The following is a 23,615-nucleotide window of genomic DNA, read 5'->3' as shown; positions in this document are numbered from 1 at the left end:
GGCTACCAAACAAGCAACTCTTGTAGACCGTTTGGTTCAGGCATTCCCAGCACACAGCGGCAGTGATGGTTCTCACATGAGCTGCAGGGGGCAACATGGCAGAGGTGTTAGAGGTGCACAAATCAGAAGTGGCGTTGGACAGAGGGGTTTAATGACCAGGTTGTGGAGTGATTTCACAATGACTGCAGACACGACAGGTACTGCTGCATCAATTCAAAGTGACAGGAGACAACTTTTGTCCAGTATGGTTGCAAATTATTTTTCCTCCCTTTTCGATGTTCTTCCTCACAGGTCATTCCCCTTTGATTACTAGGAATCTAAAATAGACACCTGCCCTGAATTGGCAGAATATGCATTACAGGAGCTCGCTTGCCCAGCTGCTAGTGCGCTATCAGAAAGAGTCTTCAGTGCTGCTGGTTCAATACTGACCGAAAAAAGGACTGATCTGGCTACCCAAAATGTTGATGATCTAACCTTCATTAAAATTAACCAATCATGGATTTCTAATTATTTTGCCCCACCTTCCCCTGCTGACACGTAGTTTGCCTGAAAAATGTCTTGCTTTTGGACTCCTCGTACTGACTGCTCCAATTCCTCCATTTGCAGCTGCTGAATGTCCACCATAGGCCATTTTTTTACCTCCATAAATGGGCTGACTCCCCCCACAGGGCCGTGGTCACCACCTAGCGCAAGCACCCGTGCGAGTGCCGTTTGCCTGGACAGGTGGATGTGCCCACTCTTGGGCGACGGCACTGGCACAGGGTCCCTCATAGTACAATGAAGTGTCTCTGACGGTGGTGGTGCACAACCAACGTCAGACACTCCGTCGTAATATGAAGGGCCCTGGGCCAGTACCGCCGCCCACGAGAGAGTGTCCCCCCCAGCTCGAACAGCTCTCTACCACTTGCAAAACTTACCTCTCCCGGCTCCACCACTGTGTAGTCTGTGCTGTTAAATCCTTCAATGGCACTGTTAATAAAAATGTGTTGAAATGATAGATGATAGTAAAAATATACAGGGGCCCTGGCCTCCATTTAGACCAGTTAATACTTTGCGCCAACTACCACTGTCTGCTTCTCAGCAGAGGAGCCCACCCCTGTACGTAGCTATGCCACCTGTTTATTTATGAAAATTTGTTTGGCAGACATTTACCTCACTTTATTGTTTTGGCCTACTAACTGTGTCATCCACTCCTTACAGTTATCCTCCACTGAACAAACCTATGCCGCCAGTTTACTCCTGTTACCAGTTTTGAACTGCATTGAGCCTTCTTTTTTATTTTAGGCCTACTAAGTCTGTCTGCGCCACTCCTTACAATCGTCCTCCGCTGAACAAACCAATGCTGCCTGTGTACCCCTGTAACCAAATTTAAACTGCATTGAGCCTACTTTTTTATTTTAGGCCTACTAAGTCTGTCCGCGCCACTCCTTACAATCGTCCTCCACTGAACAAACCAATGTTGCCTGTGTACCCCTGTAACCAAATTTAAACTGCATTGAGCCTACTTTTTTATTTGAGGCCTATTAAGTTTGTCTGAGCCACTCCTTACAATTGTCCTCCGCTGAACAAACCAATGCTGCCTGTGTACCCCTGTAACCAAATTTAAACTGCATTGAGACTACTTTTTTATTTTAGGCCTACTACTTGTGTCTGTCAGCGCCACTCAACACAGCTGTCCTCCACTGAACAAAGCTGAGCTTCAATTTTCAGGCTTTCGGCCTGAAGAAAATATGAAACTGCATTTGGCCTACTTCTTTGGTTGGGCCCTACTAACGGTGTCTGCCGCTCCTTGGTGTTCTCCTCCACTGAACAAAGCTGAGCTTCAATTTTCAGGCTTTCGCCCTACGTAAAATAGGAAACTGCATTTGGCCTACTTATTTGGTTGGGCCTACTAACGGTGTCTGCCGCTTCTTGGTGTTCTCCTCCACTGAAAAAAGCTGAGCTTCAATTTTCAGGCTTTCGGCCTGTATAAAATGTTGAACTGCATTTGGCCTACTTGTTTGTTTGGGCCTACTAAGGGTGTCTGCCGCTCCTTCTTGTTCTCTTCCACTGAATATAGCTGAGCTTCAATTTTCAGGCTTTTGGCCTAGATCAGATATGAAACAGCATTTGGCCTACTTGTTTGGTTGGGCCTACTAACGGTGTCTGCGGCTCCTTGGTGTTCTCCTCCACTGAACAAAGCTGAGCTTCAATTTTCAGGCTTTCGGCCTGTATAAAATGTTGAACTGCATTTGGCCTACTTGTTTGGTTAGGCCTACTAACGGTGTCTGACGCTCCTTGGTGTTCTCCTCCACTGAACAAAGCTGAGCTTCAATTTTCAGGCTTTCGGCCTGCAGAAAATATTAAACTGCATTTGGCGTACTTGTTTGGTTGGGCCCTACTAATGGTGTCTGCCACTTCTTGGTGTTCTCCTCCACTGAACAAAGCTTAGCTTCAATTTTCAGGCTTTCGCCCTACGTAAAATTTGAAACTGCATTTGGCCTATTTGTTTGGTTGGGCCCTGCTAACGGTGTCTGCCGCTCCTTGCTTTTCTCCTCCACTGAAGAAAGCGGAGCTTCAATTTTCAGGCTTTCGCCCTACGTAAAATATGAAACTGCATTTGGCCTACTTGTTTGGTTGGGCCCTACTAACGGTGTCTGCCGCTCCTTGCTTTTCTCCTCCACTGAACAAAGCTGAGCTTCAATTTTCAGGCTTTCGGCCTGTATAAAATGTTGAACTGCATTTGGCCTACTTGTTTGTTTGGGCCTACTAACAATGTCTGCCGCTCCTTCTTGTTCTCTTCCACTGAATATAGCTGAGCTTCAATTTTCAGGCTTCCGGCCTAGATCAGATATGAAACCGCATTTGGCCTACTTGTTTGGTTGGGCCTACTAACGGTGTCTGCCGCTCCTTGGTGTTCTCCTCCACTGAACAAAGCTGAGCTTCAATTTTCAGGCTTTCGGCCTGTATAAAATGTTGAACTGCATTTGGCCTACTTTTTTGTTTGGGCCTACTAACGGTGTCTGCCCCTCCTTCTTGTTCTCCTCCACTGAATATAGCTGAGCTTCAATTTTCAAGCTTTCGGCCTAGATCAGATATGAAACTGCATTTGGCCTACTTGTTTGGTTGGGCCTACTAACGGTGTCTGCCGTTCCTTGGTGTTCTCCTCCACTGAACAAAGCTGAGCATCAATTTTCAGGCTTTCGCCCTACGTAAAATATGAAACTGCATTTGGCCTACTTGTTTGTTTGGGCCTACTAACGGTGTCTGCCGCTCCTTGGTGTTCTCCTCCACTGAGCAAAGCTGAGCTTCAATTTTCAGGCTTTCGCCCTACGTAAAATATGAAACTGCATTTGGCCTACTTGTTTGGTTGGGCCCTACTAACGGTGTCTGACGCTCCTTGCTTTTCTCCTCCACTGAACAAAGCTGAGCTTCAATTTTCAGGCTTTCACCCTGCGTAAAATATGAAAATGCTTTTGGCCTACTTGTTTGGTTGGGCCTACTAACGGTGTCTGCCACTCCTTGGTGTTCTCCTCCACTTTACAAAGCTGAGCTTCAATTTTCAGGCTTTCAGCCTGTATAAAATATTGAACTGCATTTGGCCTACTTGTTTGTTTGGGCCTACTAACGGTGTCTGCCGCTCCTTCTTGTTCTCCTCCACTGAATATAGCTGAGCTTCAATTTTCAGGTTTTCGGCCTAGATCACATATGAAACTGCATTTGGCCTACTTGTTTGGTTGGACCTACTAACGGTGTCTGCCGCTCCTTGGTGTTCTCCTCCACTGAACAAAGCTGAGCTTCAATTTTCAGGCTTTCGCCCTACGTAAAATATGAAACTGCATTTGGCCTACTTGTTTGGTTGGGCCCTACTAACGGTGTCTGACGCTCCTTGCTTTTCTCCTCCACTGAACAAAGCTGAGCTTCAATTTTCAGGCTTTCACCCTGCGTAAAATATGAAAATGCTTTTGGCCTACTTGTTTGGTTGGGCCTACTAACGGTGTCTGCCACTCCTTGGTGTTCTCCTCCACTTTACAAAGCTGAGCTTCAATTTTCAGGCTTTCGGCCTGTATAAAATATTGAACTGCATTTGGCCTACTTGTTTGTTTGGGCCTACTAACGGTGTCTGCCGCTCCTTCTTGTTCTCCTCCACTGAATATAGCTGAGCTTCAATTTTCAGGCTTTCGGCCTAGATCACATATGAAACTGCATTTGGCCTACTTGTTTGGTTGGACCTACTAACGGTGTCTGCTGCTCCTTGGTGTTCTCCTCCACTGAACAAAGCTGAGCTTCAATTTTCAGGCTTTCGGCCTGCAGAAAATATGAAACTGCATTTGGCCTACTTGTTTGGTTGGGCCCTACTAACGTGTCTGCCGCTCCTTGCTTGTCTCCTCCACTGAATATAGCTGAGCTTCAATTTTCAGGCTTTCGGCCTAGATCAGATATGAAACTGCATTTGGCCTACTTGTTTGGTTGGGCCTACTAACGGTGTCTGCCGCTCCTTGGTAATCTCCTCCACCGAACAAAGCTGAGCTTCAATTTTCAGGCTTTCGGCCTGTATAAAATGTTGAACTGCATTTGGCCTACTTGTTTGTTTGGGCCTACTAACGGTGTCTGCCGCTCCATCTTGTTCTCCTCCACTGAATATAGCTGAGCTTCAATTTTCAGGCTTTCGGCCTAGATCAGATATGAAACTGCATTTGGCCTACTTGTTTGGTTGGGCCTACTAATGGTGTCTGCCGCTCCTTGGTGTTCTCCTCCACTGAACAAAGCTGAGCTTCAATTTTCAGGCTTTCGCCCTACGTAAAATATGAAAATGCATTTGGCCTACTTGTTTGGTTGGGCCTACTAACGGTGTCTGACGCTCCTTGATGTTCTACTCCACTGAACAAAGCAGTGCCGCCTGTTTACTCCTGTTACCAATTTTGAACTGCATTTGGCCCACTTTATTATTTGGGCCTACTAACTGTGTCTGCCACTCATTACAGTTTTCCTCCACTGAACAAAGCAATGCCGCCTGTTTTGTCCTGTTACCAATTTTGAACTGCATGTAGCCTACTTTATTCTTTGGGCCTATAACTGTGTTTCCTCCTCATCCTGCCCATTGCCCAGCCACTGCTAGATGAGTCTGCTGGTACATTGACCCAGACCACTACATTCCCCTTGCACTCTACACAGCCAGAATCTGACCCTGCTGAAAGTCAGGTTCCCCTTCCCGCATACTATACCACCTTACACGGGGACTAAGAGGAAGGTGCAGATGAAAGTGCAGGCTCCTTCATCAGGTGGGGGGGCATACTCGTTGACGACGTCACTGGCACAGGGCCCCTCATAGTACGCCCAAGTATCTCTGCCGGTGGGAGGCGCCCCCACCGTCAAACACACCGCCGTACTTTGAGGGGCCCTGTGCCAGTGCCAGAGCGAACAAGTGGGCCCCCCCTGCTTGCTCAGGATCACAGCACTTGCAAAGTTGAAATACTTACCTCTCCCTGGTCCACCGCCGTGACATAGTCCGCGTTTCCTGGGCCCACGAAAAACTTGAACCAGCCCTACCCCCCCACAACTTTAGCCAAATGACCCCCAATTTTCAATGCCGAACTATTATTACAAGGTAAATTAAGATTGAAAAGGTTAAGTAACAAGAATTGATGTTTTTGGCATTAAAATGGGCACTGTAGGTGTTTTCCTGTCCTCCACTCACTGCCGACTTTGCTTCCCCATTGACTTGCATTGGGTTTCGTGTTTCAGTCGGATCCCCAACTTTTCGCAATAATCGGCCGATTTCACCCGACCCGACTTTTGAGAAAGTCGGGTTTCGCGAAACTCGACTCGATCCTAAAAAAGTAAAAGTCGCTCAACTCTAGTGTGCAGTGGTCGAAGCTACAAGACCTCTGTCAAGTCCTTCAGTGTTTTGAGGAATGCACAAGCCTGGTAAGTGCAGACGGCGCCATCATAAGCATCCAACTAATGCGTCTGCTGATGCAAAGTTTGACGCACATTAAGGAGCAGGCGTCTGCAGCCGAAGAGGAGGGAAGCCTTGATGACAGCCAGCCATTGTCAGCTCAGGGAACTCTCCTGGACGAGGAGGCGGAGGATGATGGGGATGAATATTTATGGGAGGAGGATGCTTCTCAGGGGGCAATAGAAACTGGTGGCGTTGCAAGGTCAGGTACAGGGTTTTTGCGGGACACAAGTGATCTTGATTTGTAAGAAAGTGCTCCTCAACCCAGCACAAGCAGTGAATTGACACCTGGAACATTGGCCCACATGGCTGAGCATGCCTTGCGTATCCTAAAAAGGGACCCCCGCATTATCAAAATGATGACTGATGACGATTACTGGTTGGCCTGCCTCCTGGATCCACGATATAAAGGAAAATTACAAAATATCATGCCACATGAGAACCTTGAACAAATTTTGGCTACCAAACAAGCAACTCTTGTAGACCGTTTGGTTCAGGCATTCCCAGCACACAGTGGCGGTGATGGTTCTCACACGAGCCATAGTGGGTAACATGGCAGAGGTGTTAGAGGTGCACAAATCCGAAGTGGCGTTGGACAGAGGGGTTTTATGACCAGGTTGTGGAGTGATTTCGCAACGACCGCTGACACGACAGGTACTGCTGCATCGATTCAAAGTGACAGGAGACAGCATTTTTCCAGTATGGTTACGAACTACTTTTCCGCCCTTATCGATGTTCTCCCTCACAGGTCATTCCTCTTTGACTACTGGGCATCTAAAATAGACACCTGGCCTGAATTGGCAGACTATGCATTACAGGAGCTCGCATGCCCTGCTGCTAGTGTGCTATCAGAAACAGTATTCAGTGCTGCTGGTTCAATACTGACCGAAAAAAGGACACGTCTGGCTACCCGAAATGTTGATGATCTAACTTTCATTAAAATGAACCAATCATGGATTTCTAATTATTTGGCCCCACCTTCCCCTGCTGACACGTAGCTTGCCTGAAAAATGTCTTGCTTTTGGCCTCCTCTTACTGACTGCTCCTATTCCTCCATTTGCAGCTGCTGAATGTCCACCATAGGCCATTTTTATACCTCCCTAAATGGGCTGACTCCCCCCACAGGGCCGTGGTCACCACCTGGCGCAAGCACCTGTGCGAGTGCCGTTTGCCTGGACAGGTGGGTGTGCCCACTCTTGGGCGACGGCACTGGCACAGGGTCCCTCATAGTACAATGAAGTGTCTCTGACGGTGGTGGTGCACAACCAACGTCAGACACACCGTCGTAATATGAGGGGCCCTGTGCTAGTACCACAGCCCACGAGAGAGTGTTCCCCCCAGCTCGAACAGTGCTCTACCACTTGCAATACTTACCTCTCCCTGCTCCACCACTGTGTAGTCTGTGCTGTTAAATCCTTCAATGGCACTGCCAATACAAATTTGTTGAAATGATAGATGACAGTTAAAATATACAGGGGCCCTGGCCTCCATTTAGACCGGTCAATACTTTGCGCCTACTGCCACTGTCTGCTACTCAGCAGAGGAGCCCACCCCTGTACCTAGCTATGCCACCTGGTTATTTATGAAAAAAATTTTGGCAGACATTTAGCCTACTTTATTATTAGGGCCTACTCACTGTGTCTGCCACTCCTTACAATTGTCCTCCGCTGAGCAAAGCAATGCTGCCTGGTTAGTCCTGTTACCAATTTTGAACTGCATTTAGCCTACTTGCTTATTTGGGCCTACTCACTGTGTCAGCCATTCCTGACAATTGTCCTCCGCTGAACAAAGCAATGCCGCCTGGTTAGTCCTGTTACCAATTTTGAACTGCTTTTAGCCTACTTACTTATTTGGGCCTACTCACTGTGTCAGCCACTCCTTACAATTGTCCTCCGCTGAGCAAAGCAATGCTGCCTGGTTAGTCCTGTTACCAATTTTGAACTGCATTTAGCCTACTTGCTTATTTGGGCCTACTCACTGTGTCAGCCACTCCTTACAATTGTCCTCCACTGAACAAAGCAATGCCGCCTGGTTAGTCCGGTTACCAATTTTGAACTGCATTTAGCCTACTTGCTTATTTGGGCCTACTCACTGTGTCAGCCAGTCCTTACAATTGTCCTCCGCTGAACAAAGCAATGCCGCCTGGTTAGTCCTGTTACCAATTTTGAACTGCATTAGGCCTTACTTATTTGGGCCTACTCACTGTGTCAGCCACTCCTTACAATTGTCCTCCGCTGAACAAAGCAATGCCGCCTGGTTAGTCCTGTTACCAATTTTGAACTGCTTTTAGCCTACTTACTTATTTGAGCCTACTCACTGTGTCAGCCACTCCTTACAATTGTCCTCCGCTGAACAAAGCAATGCCGCCTGGTTAGTCCTGTTACCAATTTTGAACTGCTTTTAGCCTACTTACTTATTTGGGCCTACTCACTGTGTCAGCCACTCCTTACAATTGTCCTCCGCTGGACAAAGCAATGCCGCCTGGTTAGTCCTGTTACCAATTTTGAACTGCATTTAGCCCACTTTATTATTTGGGCCTATATCTGTGTTTCCTCCTCATCCTGCCCATTGCCCAGCCAATGCTAGATGAGTCTGCTGGTACATTGACCCAGACCACTACATTCCCCTTGCACTCTACACAGCCAGAATCTGACCCTGCTGAAAGTCAGGTTCCCCTTCCCGCATACTATACCACCTTACACGGGGACATTGAGGAAGGTGCAGATGAAAGTGCAGGTTCCTTCATCAGGTGGGGGGGCATACTCGTTGGTGACGTCACTGGCACAGGGCCGCTCATAGTACGCAAAAGTGTCTCTGCCGGTGGGAGGCGCCACCCGCCGTCAAACACACCGCCGTACTATGAGGGGCCCTGTGCCAGTGCCAATGCCAACGAGTGGGCCCCCACTGCTTGCTCAGGATCACAGCACTTCCAAAGTTGAAATACTTACCTCTCCCTGCTCCACCGTCGTGACGTATTCCGCGTTTCCTGGGCCCACGAAAATCTTGAGCCAGCTCTACCCCCCACAACTTTAGCCAAATGACCCCCAGTTTTCAATGCCTAACTATTATTATAAAGTAAATTAAGATTCGCCAGTCGTTACACTGGCTGCCCATTCATTACAGGATACAATTCAAAGTACTTGTTCTCACCCACAAAGCTCTCCACATTGCGGCACCCCCTTACATCTCCTCCCTCATTCCTGTCTATCATCCTAGCCGACCACTACGCTCTGCAAACGACTTTCGACTAACCTCTGCACTAATCCGTACCTCCCACTCCCGACTCCAAGACTTCTCCCGTGCTGCGCCAATCCTCTGGAATGCTCTACCCCAAGATATTAGGACCATCCACAACTTGCATAGTTTTAGGCGCTCGCTCAAAACTCATTTGTTCAGAACGGCCTATCACGTTCCCTAATTAAACTCATTTTATGTTTGTGGGTGTGTGTAGCCCACTCACTATCTCCATCTATCCCCCACCCCCTGAAGATGGCTGGACCATCATTGTAAATACATCATTGTAAATACACACCTGTACTTTGTATCTCCCCACCTCATTGTAGATTGTAAGCTCTCACGAGCAGGGTCGTCTTATTTTATCTTATTTTGCTTTATTACTGTATTGCTAAGATTGTTACCTATGACTGTTGTGTTTGAAACTGTTAAACTGTAAAGCGCTGCGGAATATGTTGGCGCTATATAAATAAAGATTATTATTATTATTAGATTGACAAGCTTCAGTAATAAGAATTGATGTTTTTGGCATTAAAATAGGCACTGTAGGTGTTTTCCTGTCGTCCACTCTCTGCCGACTTTGATTCCCCATTGACTTGCATTGGTTTTTGTGTTTCAGTCGGCCCCCGACTTTTCGCAATAATCGGCCGATTTCACCCAACCCGACTTTTCACAAAGTCGGGTTTCGCGAAACCCGACTCGATCCGAAAAAAGTAAAAGTCGCTTAACTCTACTATTCACAGAAAAAAATAACAAGGTAGAGCTTGTAGAAGACAAGCGAAGAGGACTTTGTTGGCCAAGAGACTATGGACGTCCATAGAGGACATTTACTATTTCTGGAGATTGTCGGATCAGTTATTTAGAAGATCTTATTAAAAGATGGATTACAATAAGTTTTTGCATCAACCAAAATTTAGGTTAAAAAAAAAAGTTGTGCGTGAAACGAGAGCTCGCTGGGTTCTAATTCTGTCTTACGTTCTGCTCTCTAGGGAGGTTCATATGATAACAACACTGGCGGCAGGTGCTTCCGGTTCCTCTTTCCATTATGTTCTTGACAAAAGAAGATATTATCTAAAGTTTTCTAACACTCTGATATCAAGGTCAGGTCTGCACCATTAAATATATAAGAGAATTGCACAAACAGCAATTCTGACATCTAAATACAACTGATCTAAAAATTGCTCTTTGTAAATTTTCACCCAATACCTTGTGGATCTATGAGAAAAATGCAAACTACCATATAGTCCCTGTATTCTGCAAATTACAACAGATACAATCTGCTAAAATAACAATTCCCTAATATATCATAGTGAAGGAGCTGGAGTAAAGTGACACTCTCAAGCCTCATCTCCAACCAAAATTGGGGAGATGTATCAGAATACTAGAAATTCGTAATTCTTCACTAATCGATTGCATAATTCATCATTACAAGAATTTATTTTCCTAATACAGAGCTCCAGATTCCCCTTTTCCCGTCCCACAGCTTTAACAGAAAAAGTGTATCTGCTTCCTGACACCACTAGGGGGAGCTCACTACATACAAACCTACGCAGCTTACACTTAACTATATGATTTACTATATATGCAGTTGGCTCCCTCTAGTGGTGGCTGACTGTAGATGCAAAAAATAGGATTATTTACAGCAAGTAGCGAAGCGATGCAGGACAAAATCACAGCTGCAGCCCATTCATTCTAAGGATTGGAGTGACGGCATATCCAAGCAATTTGCCATAGGTTTATACTTTGAAAATAATAATATAAAGCTATTCCTGTTTCCTGTGTGAAGTCAAGCAGTGGATTTGGAGTTCTGTATCAGAAAATTAGCGTTCCAACTATAAGGGCATGTTCACACTTTGCAGATTTTTCCGCAGCGGATTTGGAAAAACCGCATGGAAAAACCGCAGCGGTTTTCCCTGCTGATTTTCCTGCGGTTTCTTCTGCGGATTCCTCTGCGGGTTTTCAACAGCACTTTCCTATTGGTGCATGTTGAAAACCGCTGCGGAATCCGCAGAAAGAAGTGACATGCTCCTTCTTTTTTTCCGCAGCAATTCCGCGCGGTTTTTAAAGGGATTTTCCGCAAAGTGGGGACAGCGGTTTTTGTTTTCCATAGGGTAACATTGTACTGTACCCTGCATGGAAAACTGCTGCGGATCCACAGCGTCAAATCTGCAGCGGATCCGCAGCAAAAAACGCAAAGTGTGAACATAGCCTAAAGATGTATTAAGAAATTAACCATAGCAGAGTTTTTGGACTTAAATGTTTTAATTTGTGACTGTCCTCCTATTCTTGTTAATAGTTACTCATGTCCTCCCATCCTATGCTAGTCCCTGCTCCTGTATATCTATCCTTTAATGGTTACTGATCCTGTTCTCTTATCCTATATTGGTCCCTGCTCCTGTTGTCCTCTGATGGTTACTGCTCCTGATCTCCTATCCTATGCTGGTTCCTGCTCCTGTTCTCCTATCCTCTGCTGGTTACTGCTCCTGTTCTCCTATCCTATGCTGGTTCCTGCTCCTGTTCTCCTATCCTATGCTGGTAACTGCTCCTGTTCTCCTACCATATGTTGGTTCCTGCTTCTGTTCTCTTATCCTCTGATGATTACTGTTCCTGTACTTCTAACCTATGTTGGTTCCTGCTCCTGTTCACCTTTCCTCTGCTGGTTACTGCTCCTTTTCTTCTATCCTATGTTGGTTCCTGATGCTGTTCTTCTATCCTCTGATGGTTACTGCTCCTGTTCTCCTATCCTATGTTGGTTCCGGCTACTGTTCTCCTATCCTCTGATGGTTACTCTTCCTGTTCTCATAACATATGTTGGTTCTTGCGCCTGTCCTCCTAACCTATGCTGGTTCCTGCTCCTTTCCGCCCATCCTATATTGGTTCAAGCTCTTGTGCTCTATTCCTGGTGCTTTCTGCTAATTTTCTCCTTTCATATGTTGGTTTCTGCTCCTGTTCTCCTACCCTGTGATGATTCCTACTGTTTTCCTCCTAAATTATATAAGTTCCTGCTCATGGTTATTATATATATATATATATATATATATATATATATATATATATATATATATATATATATATATACATATATATATATATATATATATACATATATATATATATAGGAACTTCTCCTGTGCTTCTATTTTATATTCTCAACCCTATTCCTGTCATCCTATCCGCTGATGGCTCGATTAACTTGTCCTCCTATCCTATGTTGCTTCCTTCTCTTGTCCTCTTTTCTGACATTGGTTCCTGCTCCTTTCCTCCTATCATATATTCATTCAGGATCTTGTTCTCTTTTCTTATGTTGGTTCCAGCTCTTTTTCTCCTATCCTATGTTGGTTCAGGCTCTTGCTCTGTATTTCTGATGGTACCTGCTTTTTTCCTCCTATCCTATTTTGGTTCAGACTCTTGCCCTCTATTCTTATGTTGGCTCCTGCTCTTGTCCTCCTATCCCCTGATAATTAGTTTCTTTCATATGTTGGTTCTGCTTCTGTTCTCATATCCTATGCTGGTTCCTGCTCCCATTTTCCTATCCTCTGAAGGTTCCTGCCCATATATCTCTGTAATATGTTGATTCCTGCTCCTGTTTTCCTATCCTCCAATGGTTCATGCTCCTGTTCTCCTATCCTGTGATGGTTCCTGCTCCTGTTTTCCTATCCTCCGATGGTTCATGCTCCTGTTCTCCTATCCTGTGATGGTTCCTGCTCCTGTTTTCCTATCCTCCGATGGTTCATGCTCCTGTTGTCCTATCCTATGATGGTTCCTGCCCGTTTTCCTATCCTCTGATGGTTCCTGCTGATATTCGCTTGTAATATGTTGGTTCTACTCCTAGCCTCCTATCCTCTGAAGGCCCCTGCTCTTGTTCTCCTATCCTATGATGATTCTTGCTCATGTCCTCTTTTCCTATATTAGTTAATACCAGTTATATTTGCAACATACCTGAGAGAAGTATGAAGAACATGACTTTAGGTGTTGTCCATGTCAGGTGCAGTGCATTTAGTGGCATCTTCTCCGATGTTATGTTTCACCCTCAACGACCTGCAGAAGTCACCCCGAGAGCCTGTACCAGACTGCTGCTGGCTGTGTGTGTGTTATTTCTATGTAGTTAAGCAGCTGATCAGTGGGAGGCAGGATGTGAGCAGGAGATCAGCTCCATTGCTTCAAAAGAAAATAGCCAAAAAACTTATGCCTTACATCGTACCGAAATATATGCACAGCCCCAAAAAAGACGGGGAGGTCAAAAGAGGCACTACAAATAAAACTAATTAATACATAGGCCCTTAGACGTGTGATTTTTGTAACAAAATATGACTGACAAATGATGGTCTGACTGATATAGTCGGGCAAATGCTGAATTTAGCCAAGAAGATTGACAACCACGGGTATGAAAGTGCACACAAATACACATTGGCGTACACACAGGTGCCGGATAGACGGAATCCTCATAAACAAAAACACAACTTCAATGCAGACAAACTAATCAATTATACAATGCCGCCAAACAGTGCACCTAAACAATAACACCAAACAGTGCACCTAAGCAATGCCACCAAACAGTGCACCTAAACAATACCACCAAACAGTGCACCTAAACAATGCCGCCAAACATTGCACCTAAACAATGCCACCAAACAGTGCACCTAAACAAAAAACACCCACCAATGCACCAAAACAATACCGCCAAATATTGCACCAAAACAATACCGCCAAATATTGCACCAAAACAATACCACCAAACAGTGCACCTAAACAATGCCACCAAACAGTGCACCTAAACAATGCCACCAAACAGTGCACCTAAACAAAAAAAACACCATTGCACCAAAACAATACCGCCAAATATTGAACCAAAACAATACCGCCAAATATTGCACCAAAACAATACCACCAAACAGTGCACCTAAACAATACCACCAAACAGTGCACCTAAACAATACCACCAGTGTACCTAAGCAATACCACCAAACAGTGTATCTAAACAATACCACCAAACAGTGCACCTAAGCAATACCACTGTTGAGGAGAGCCATAAGATCAAATACTTAATTAACCTCAACACATAAGGTAATTGAGGGAAGCAACCCATAACATGTATTGTTTAACCTTACATAAGTTTTCCTCAGACAAAGTAAGACACTTAAGATGGCTGCCATCTCCTCTACCAGAGCCGTGTGCTCTGGTATCCAAGATGAACAATGAAGACACTGAAGATGGCCGCCATTTCCTGTTTCAGCATGCCGTGTGGTCTGGTATCCAAGATGACGCCCACCCTGATGACCTCATGGATCCACCCACAGTGACGCCCACCCTGATGACCTCACGGACCAACCCACCCTGATGACCTCATGGATCCGCCCATGGACTTGCTCATGCCCAACCCACTAACCAATGGAATACATCCGATCACTCCCATTTTAGAGCTAACTGAGCCCCCTTACAGGAGATATATAACATTGTGTTTGACTAATAAATTCCTTCTTGGAGCTGAGCCACACATTGATCAAGGAGAGTTACAGCTGACTGTGTCTGGTGTATTTCTTTAGTGCATATGATCAATATCCATTAGGCCAGGAGTAGGCAACTAGAGAATTGAACATTTATATTAATTGTTCAACCCTAATATTTGGCCGCCCAACCTGGGGCCAGCAGAGGAGAGCCCTGAACCCTGAAAACCGGCGAGTGGAACGGCTGGACGCATTGAGTACCCCGAACCTGGAGACTGATCAACTCCTTAACAGAACACGGTAAGTCTGCTGATTTTTATAATCTGTAGTCTTTACCTGTGTCCTTCGGGGTATCCTGTGCAGATTGCCTGACCGTGTCCGGTTTCCTTGGTATCTGTAAGACGGCAGAAGGGTCTCTCCGCTGCTGGTCATTTAATTGCAAGAACCGTCACGTTTTAGTTGCCTACTGCCTGTTACATGTTGTGAAGAGGGGAGATGACTAGTAGGTTAAAAGATGCAAGTTTTTTTTCTCTACAGAGGGATAAGCAATGTGTGATAAAACATGAAAAACAGGTTTTTACAGAAGGAGATGACTGGTAGTTAGGAAAAGCATTGTGTTTGGAACAGGATTAGCAGGTTTCTAGGAAAGAATAAGCAAGTGTTTACAGAAGGAGAAGCATTGTGTTTGGAACAGGATGAGCAAGAAAAGCATGTGGAGAACGGGATAAGCAGGTTTTTATAGAGAAGGATAAGCAAGCAAGTGTAGAAAAAAAATAATAATAATTTTTGTCTGTGGTATACGGTTGTCGCCTGTGATAAGATTTTCAGTTCTGTACAAGAGAGACTAGGGCCTGGAGTGATTGACTCGGCCTAGGGGGGCCCGGTAAATCTTGGAGCGAATTGGCTCAGTTCGGGCATAATAAATTGTGTAGCGGCTCATCAAAGCTTGGAGTGATTGACTCAGTTTGAGCCAATTAAATTTATAGTTTTCCTTTTTTTTGCCCCGTGACATCGAGTGAGTGACTCTGCACGGGGACCGGTAAGTTAGGGAGCAATTTGACAAAGTAGGGAATAATTGGTTTGTAAAGTACGGAGCACGGAAGTCAGACAGGGACCACGTGACAAGAAGCAATAGGAACTGAGTACTGCAGACTCAGTTCCCTTTAGAATCTCAGGTTTGAGTCATCTCCCCCGTCTTATTGTTTGTTTGGTGTTTGTTATCTTGATAGATAGATATATATACTGTATATCTATAGAAAGATGGAGAAATTAATGCAGGTCTGCCGTATGGGCACTAAGCCAAATTCAGATGGCAAGTTAGACTCATGCACATTAGTGGAAATTGTGTGGAATGCCAGAAGGGGGGATGATTACAGCCCCTGGACTGGAAGCTTGTCTTGAAAGAAAGAAAAGGTATCCTAGAAGATAATGGATTGTTGTCTATTGCTAGGGCAGGAGAAAGAGTCTCTGAAAGTCTGTATATAAAAAAAAAAAAAAAAAAAAGGAAAAATTGGAAATTGGGTAGAAGAGAAAAGGAATAGAAAGAATAGAGTTTTGAGTTGTGTATTACAAAAATATATCTTGTGAGCGGCCACCACCGTATAATGGTGGCCCAGAGCCATGTGATAAATGTAATAGCGGCCATTTTGTTAATGGCGAATGTGTTAAATGTAATAGCAGCCAAAATGGTGGCCCAGAGCCATGTGCTAAATGTAATGGTGGCCATTTTGTTGATGGCGAATGTGTTAAATGTAATAGCAGCCAAAATGGTGGCCCAGAGCCATGTGCTAAATGTAATGGTGGCCATTTTGTTGATGGCGAATGTGTTAAATGTAATAGCAGCCAAAATGGTGGCCCAGAGCCAGGTGCTAAATATAATTCTAACGGCGGCCATTTTGTTGATGGCAAAGGTGTTAATGCTGACGGCGGCCATTTCGTGGATGGCAAATGTAATTCTGACGGCAGCCATGTTGTGGATGGCGAATGTGCTGCTCCTGGTGGTGAACATCTCAGATTAAGGCTACACACCACATCACCAAATCCTTGTTACCCAGTAATGACCACTAACGGCCAATACTATATTCCTTCGGGAAGTGAACAGGCTTTACCCATGTTTCCTATCTCAGTTGTTTCCAATGGGGCACCAACCCTTTCCCCTATCACTCCTGTTGTGAATCCAGCAGTCCTCCCACCTGGATCGTCCCCAGCACCTACCCTTTCTACTGTCACTTCCACTGCCAATTTAGCCGCACACCCACATGAGATGCTCCAAGCAGCGGCCTCTCCTCCCAATGCTTCCACAACAGCACTCTCACGCAGCCTACATAACCCTATGCCCAGTACCTCACAGGCTGTCTCGCAGCCAAGCGCACACCTGAATGGGACGGTGGCGACTGTATCAAGGGGGGCTCAATGTGGGAGGGGGATACCAATAGCACAGGAAGCACAAAGGGGAGGGAATGTTGGCAACCTATTTTTGAAAAAGAACTTCCTGAGGGACCCTTGTTAGTGGTGGGAAAGGGTGACATAACAACAATGGAGACAGACGCTATTGTTAATGCTGCCAATTCTCGGTTAGAACACAATGGAGGTGTAGCTAGAGCTATAGTGGAAGCAGGAGGGGCGACTATTCAAGCTGACAGTCGAATCATTGTTGAGTCACGTGGTCAGATAGCTGTTGGGGACATAGCGGTGACTAAAGCTGGCAATCTCCTGTGTAGAATGATCATACACACTGTGACCCCTACTTATGACCCTATTCATCCAAACGTTAGTGCTCAACAACTTCATGCAGCAATAACTCGCATTAATGAGGACAGGACTGTTAAAGCTTTTAAGACTGCCTGCGTCACCTGGAGCCCACACCATGATACTGGAGCTGCCCAAATAGAGCCCCTCATTCCAGGACTGTTACCTCCTCCGGCTCCTCATACACAAGGGACTACATCTGCACTCCCGGTGCCATCTCTACTCCCGCCTCAGGTGCCACCGCCAACAGTGCCAATGCTCATGTCTGAGGAGCCCACCATCTATGTCAAGTTTACACCCCAGCAAGCTGCTACTCTGTTGAACCAAGTTCTAGATCCAGAAAAACAGCCGATGCCTTTCTACAGGAGCATGACGAGACATGGGACTCTGGTGTTGAGTTCTGCCAAGAACCTAAGACAAGGGCCTCGGATGAGTTGGCTGACCTATCAATTATTATTGTTGCCAAAGGTTTCCAGATGCCTCAAAGCTGATGCAGCCATTGTACGATGACCTCAAGACGTCAGCGTTTCCACTATGTACTAAATCCGTGGAAGCTTTCTACGCTCTCAAACAGGCCATACAGTCTGCACCAGCTCTTTGAATCCCAAATCCTGATATCATCTGAGGACATCCAGTTCTCTTAATGGCTCCACACGACATAATTGCTATTGTTGGAACCTAAACATCTGTTGGTGCAGCATCATATGAGACTCCAATGTTTGCTCTTGGTTCCGGACAATGTCACTCTTGTCCGCTGCAGCATCTTCAAACTGTCCACGCTGCTTCCTCTTTCCAGGGGGGATGTGGATGATACTGATGCTCTCAGAGAAGATGTCTCTACACACTCAGAGGATCCTGACTGTCTTGAACAAATGAAGGAAGAAGTAGCCTCCAAGAAAAACGTGTCTGAAGACCCATTGCCACATGCTGACCTGATGTTCTTCACTGATGGTTCCAGATTTGCAGATGAAACAGGAAGGTTCCATACGGGATATGCCGTGGTTACACATGACCAGGTCATCTCAGCCGGATCCCTACCACCGCACGTCTGCACAAGAAGTGGAACTTAAGGCTTTGACGTTGGCTTGTCAGGAAGCGATGGAGAAGGTGGTCAACATCTACACGGATTCAAGATACGCTTTTGGAGTGGCTCATGACTTCGGCAGTATCTGGGCAGCCAGAGGATACCTAACGTCCAGTGGAACTCATCTAAAACATGCTGCTACCATGCAAGAACTTGTGGTCACTCTGGATCTACCTTCAAAGGTTGCAGTGATCAAGATCAAAGCTCACCGGAGACTGGATTCTCCAGAAGCAAGGGGGACCTTCTTTGCTGACAAAACAGCAAAAACCTATGCTGTGGATCCATTTGGGAAAGAGAAAGCAGCGGTGTACGTGACACAAGACACTGAAGAAGGGACTAGAGGCTCTCTTATGAGGATCATCCATCTACATCAAGACAAGACATCAGATGATGAAAAGAACTCATGGCAGAAAGGAGGAGCTAAAAAAGGATGAAGATGGAGTCTGGAGGGTGAACACAAAGGTCTACTCCGTAATCTGTACCCCTTGGTGACAGAATGGGCACACGGTATCACCCACAGAAGCAAGAATCAGATGAATGACCCGATTTGGAAGACCTACATGGCACCTGGGATTTCTACTGTCACCCAAAAATATTTCAAGTCCTGCCTTGTGTGTGCAACGTGCAATCCAGCACCGCCTCAGAAAGTTACTCAGAAACATTTGGCTAAACCACTATCCCTTTCAGAGAGTTCAGATCGATCGTATTCAAATGCCAAAAGTAGGGAAGTGCGAGTATGTACTGGTAGTGACTGACATATTCTCAGGATGGCCCGAAGCCTATCCAGTAACCAACATGACTGCCAGAGTGACTGTTAAGAGACTGGTGACTGGAGTAGTATGCAGATATGGGGTCCCAGAGGTAATTGAGAGTGACCAAGTACCTGCGTTCACTGCAGCACTGACTAAGGAACTATGGACATTGGGGGGAGCTGATTTGGGTTTACATACTCCATATCACCTACACAGCAGTGGGAAAGTAGAAACACTGAATGGCACCTTCAAAAATAAAATACTGAAAGCCAGTTAGGAGGTCAGACTTGGACAGACATTTTGCACGTTGCCTTATACTCAGTCAGAAACACTCCAAGGGGTCCCACTAAACTCACACCATACGAGATTCTTTTTGGGGGGCCTCCAAGATTGGGTCAATATTTTCCACAACAGCTAGCCTTGGGAAGTGATACTCTTGTAAATTCTGTAATTGTTGTTACTAAAGAACTGTCAGTAACACATGTACGAGTTTTATCATCCATTCCAGGTCCAGATTCCAGTGAAGGTACCCATGCTTTCCAACCTGGTGACTACGTGCTTGTAAAGAAGTTCATCAGAAAAGACATTCCTGGAGTCGAGATTTAAGGGTCCCTACCAAGTGCTCCTGACTACTCCTACTTCGGTCAGGATTGCTGAGCGCCTCCTGGATCCATCACACACATTGTAAACTTCTTAGAAAGGTAGGGACAGAGTAGGATCTGACCTGCTTGTCAAAGTCCAGCTACAAAGGGAGGTTTTCCACAAGGGAAAACTTGTCTCAAACTGGTGAAAACTCCAATTCCCCCCTCCCGGGCAAGACGGTCAGATCTAGGATATGTACATCAGGGTTAGTCGCACATGTGTATTTTATGTAACCATGGAGATGGGAGATTGGAGAGTAATAGATCCAACAGGTAGGGAAGTCCCGAGGACATGGGTAACGCGCACCAATATACCTCCGCAGTATACCCATAATTGGTCACACATTATCTGGTGTCAGTAGCATCCATATTGTCATGAAGCTTCTGATGTCATAATAACACTTAACATTGGTGGGTTAGGGAACCACGGTGGGATCAAGATAAAAGAAAAGGTTAATAAAGTATTTAGGGGGGACTGTTGAGGAGAGCCATAAGATCAAATACTTAATTAACCTCAACACATAAGGTAATTGAGGGAAGCAACCCATAACATGTATTGTTTAACCTTACATAAGTTTTCCTCAGACAAAGTAAGACACTTAAGATGGCTGCCATCTCCTCTACCAGAGCCGTGTGCTCTGGTATCCAAGATGAACAATGAAGACACTGAAGATGGCCGCCATTTCCTGTTTCAGCATGCCGTGTGGTCTGGTATCCAAGATGACGCCCACCCTGATGACCTCATGGATCCACCCACAGTGACGCCCACCCTGATGACCTCACGGACCAACCCACCCTGATGACCTCATGGATCCGCCCATGGACTTGCTCATGCCCAACCCACTAACCAATGGAATACATCCGATCACTCCCATTTTAGAGCTAACCGAGCCCCCTTACAGGAGATATATAACATTGTGTTTGACTAATAAATTCCTTCTTGGAGCTGAGCCACACATTGATCAAGGAGAGTTACAGCTGACTGTGTCTGGTGTATTTCTTTAGTGCACATGATCAATATCCATTAGGCCAGGAGTAGGCAACTAGAGAATTGAACATTTATATTAATTGTTCAACCCTAATACCACCAAACAGTGTACCTAAACAATACCACCAAACAGTGCGCATAAACAATACCACCAAACAGTGCACCTAAACAATACCACCAAACAGTGCACCTAAACAAAACCACCAAACAGCGTACCTAAACAATGCCGCCAAACAGTGCACCTAAACAAAACCACCAAACAGTGCACCTAAACAAAACCACCAAACAGTGCACCTAAGCAATACAACAAAACAGTGCACCTAAACAATACCACTAAACGGTGGACATAAACAATATCACTAAACAGTGCACCTAAGCAATACAACCAAACAGTGCACCTAAACAATACCACCAAACAGTGCACATAAACAATGCCGCCAAACAGTGCACATAAACAATGCCGCCAAATAATGCACCTAAACAATGCCGCCAAACAGTGCACCTAAACAATGCCGCCAAACAGTGCACCTAAACAATGCCACCAAACAGTGCACCTAACCAAAAACACCCAACAATGCACCAAAACAATACCACCAAACAGTGCACCTAAACAATACCACCAAACAGTGCACCTAAACAATACCACCAAACAGTGCACCTAAACAATACCACCAAACAGTGCACCTAAACAATGCCGCCAAACAGTGCACCTAAACAATGCTGCCAAACAGTGCACCTAAACAAAAACACCAGTGTACCTAAGCAATACCACCAAACAGTGTATCTAAACAATACCACCAAACAGTGCACCTAAGCAATACCACCAAACAGTGCACCTAAGCAATACCACCAGTGTACCTAAACAATACCACCAAGCAGTGCGCATAAACAATACCACCAAACAGTGCACCTAAACAATACCACCAAACAGTGCATCTAAACAATGCCGCCAAACAGTGCACCTAAACAAAACCACCAAACAGCGTACCTAAACAATGCCACCAAACAGTGCACCTAAACAAAACCACCAAACAGTGCACCTAAACAAAACCACCAAACAGTGCACCTAAGCAATACAACCAAACAGTGCACCTAAACAATACCACTAAACGGTGGACATAAACAATATCACCAAACAGTGCACCTAAGCAATACAACCAAACAGTGCACCTAAACAATACCACCAAATGGTGGACATAAACAATACCACCAAACAGTCCACATAAACAATGCCGCCAAACAGTGCACATAAACAATGCCGCCAAATAGTGCACCTAAACAATGCCGCTAAACAGTGCACCTAAACAATGCCACCAAACAGTGCACCTAACCAAAAACACCCAACAATGCACCAAAACAATACCACCAAACAGTGTACCTAATTAATACCACCAAACAGTGCACCTAAACAATACCACCAAACAGTGCACCTAAACAATGCCGCCAAACAGTGCACCTAAACAAAACCATCAAACAGTGTACCTAAACAATGCTGCCAAACAGTGCACCTAAACAAAAACACCAGTGTACCTAAACAATGCCGCCAAACTTTGCACCTAAACAATGCCGCCAAACAGTGCACATAAACAATACCACCAAACAGTACACCTAAGCAATACCACCAAACAGTGCACATAAACAATGCCGCCAAACAGTGCACATAAACAATGCCGCCAAACAGTGCACATAAACAATGACACTAAACAGTGCACCTAAATGAAGACACCAACCTGTGCACCTAAATAATTGTATCAGACTAGAAACCTAAACCATGCTGCCAAACTGTGCATCTAAAAAAAAATTGCAAACTTCACACCTAAATAATGCTTCCAAAGTATACACCTAAACAATGGCACCAGATTAAATAATGATACCAACCTGTGCAACTAAACAATGAAACCAGGTTACCCACCTAAAAAATACCACTATACTGTACAATTAAAATGCATGTAAGCAAAAACCTTCACTGTATGCACAACACATACACAGAGCGCACATATGCAGGCAATGTACATCTCTGAGCACATACACAAAGGTACACATGTATACCGTACACGCAGTCATACTCAGACATCATTGCACAAAAGCAGCCGGTGAGCCCTGGCGATATCCTGCCCGCAGATCCCATAGTGAGAGGCCGACCTGGCGATATCCTGTCCTTAGAGCCCATAGTGAGAGGCCGACCTGGCGATATCCTGCCCACAGAGCCCATAGTGAGAGGCCGACCTGGTGATATCCTGCCCACAGAGCCCATAGTGAGAGGCCGACCTGGCGATATCCTGCCCACAGAGCCCATAGTGAGAGGCCGACCTGGCGATATCCTGCCCGCAGAGCCCATAGTGAGAGGCCGACCTGGCGATATCCTGCCCGCAGAGCCCATAGTGAGAGGCCGACTTGGCGATATCCTGTCCTTAGAGCCCATAGTGAGAGGCCGACCTGGCGATATCCTGTCCTTAGAGCCCATAGTGAGAGGCCGACCTGGCGATATCCTGCCCACAGAGCCGATAGTGAGAGGCCGACCTGGCGATATCCTGCCCGCAGAGCCCATAGTCAGAGGCCGACCTGGCGATATCCTGCCCGCAGAGCCCATAGTGAGAGGCCGACCTGGCGATATCCTACCCGTAGAGCCCATAGTGAGAGGCCGACCTGGCGATATCCTGCCCGCAGAGCCCATAGTGAGAGGCCGACCTGGCGATATCCTGCCCGCAGAGCCCATAGTGAGAGGCCGACTTGGCGATATCCTGCCCGCAGAGCCCATAGTGAGAGGCCGACGTGGCGATATCCTG

At 45.7% G+C, this 23,615-nt stretch overlaps 1 protein-coding gene across 7 annotated transcripts in view; it reads right to left on the bottom strand.

Annotated features, from left to right (window-relative positions):
* The window catches only part of CD79A (CD79a molecule), a 73,859-nt gene that overhangs the window by 24,729 nt on the left and 25,515 nt on the right, over positions 1–23,615 (bottom strand). For 2 of the 7 annotated variants that reach the window (XM_077259968.1, XM_077259972.1), the window contains exon 1: positions 13,112–13,319. The exons of the other annotated variants lie outside the window; for them this stretch is intronic. In XM_077259968.1, the coding sequence (XP_077116083.1) occupies positions 13,112–13,178 (67 nt within the window). In that variant the 5' untranslated portion in view covers positions 13,179–13,319. Of the gene's footprint in view, positions 1–13,111; positions 13,320–23,615 lie in introns of those variants that run through there. 7 annotated transcript variants of the gene reach the window in all.

This window comes from Ranitomeya variabilis, chromosome 4 (assembly GCF_051348905.1).
Source record: "Ranitomeya variabilis isolate aRanVar5 chromosome 4, aRanVar5.hap1, whole genome shotgun sequence".
Taxonomy (NCBI): Eukaryota; Metazoa; Chordata; class Amphibia; order Anura; family Dendrobatidae; genus Ranitomeya; species Ranitomeya variabilis.
The sequence above is the reverse complement of the archived record's forward strand: the minus strand, read 5'-3'. Positions and strand labels throughout refer to the sequence as shown.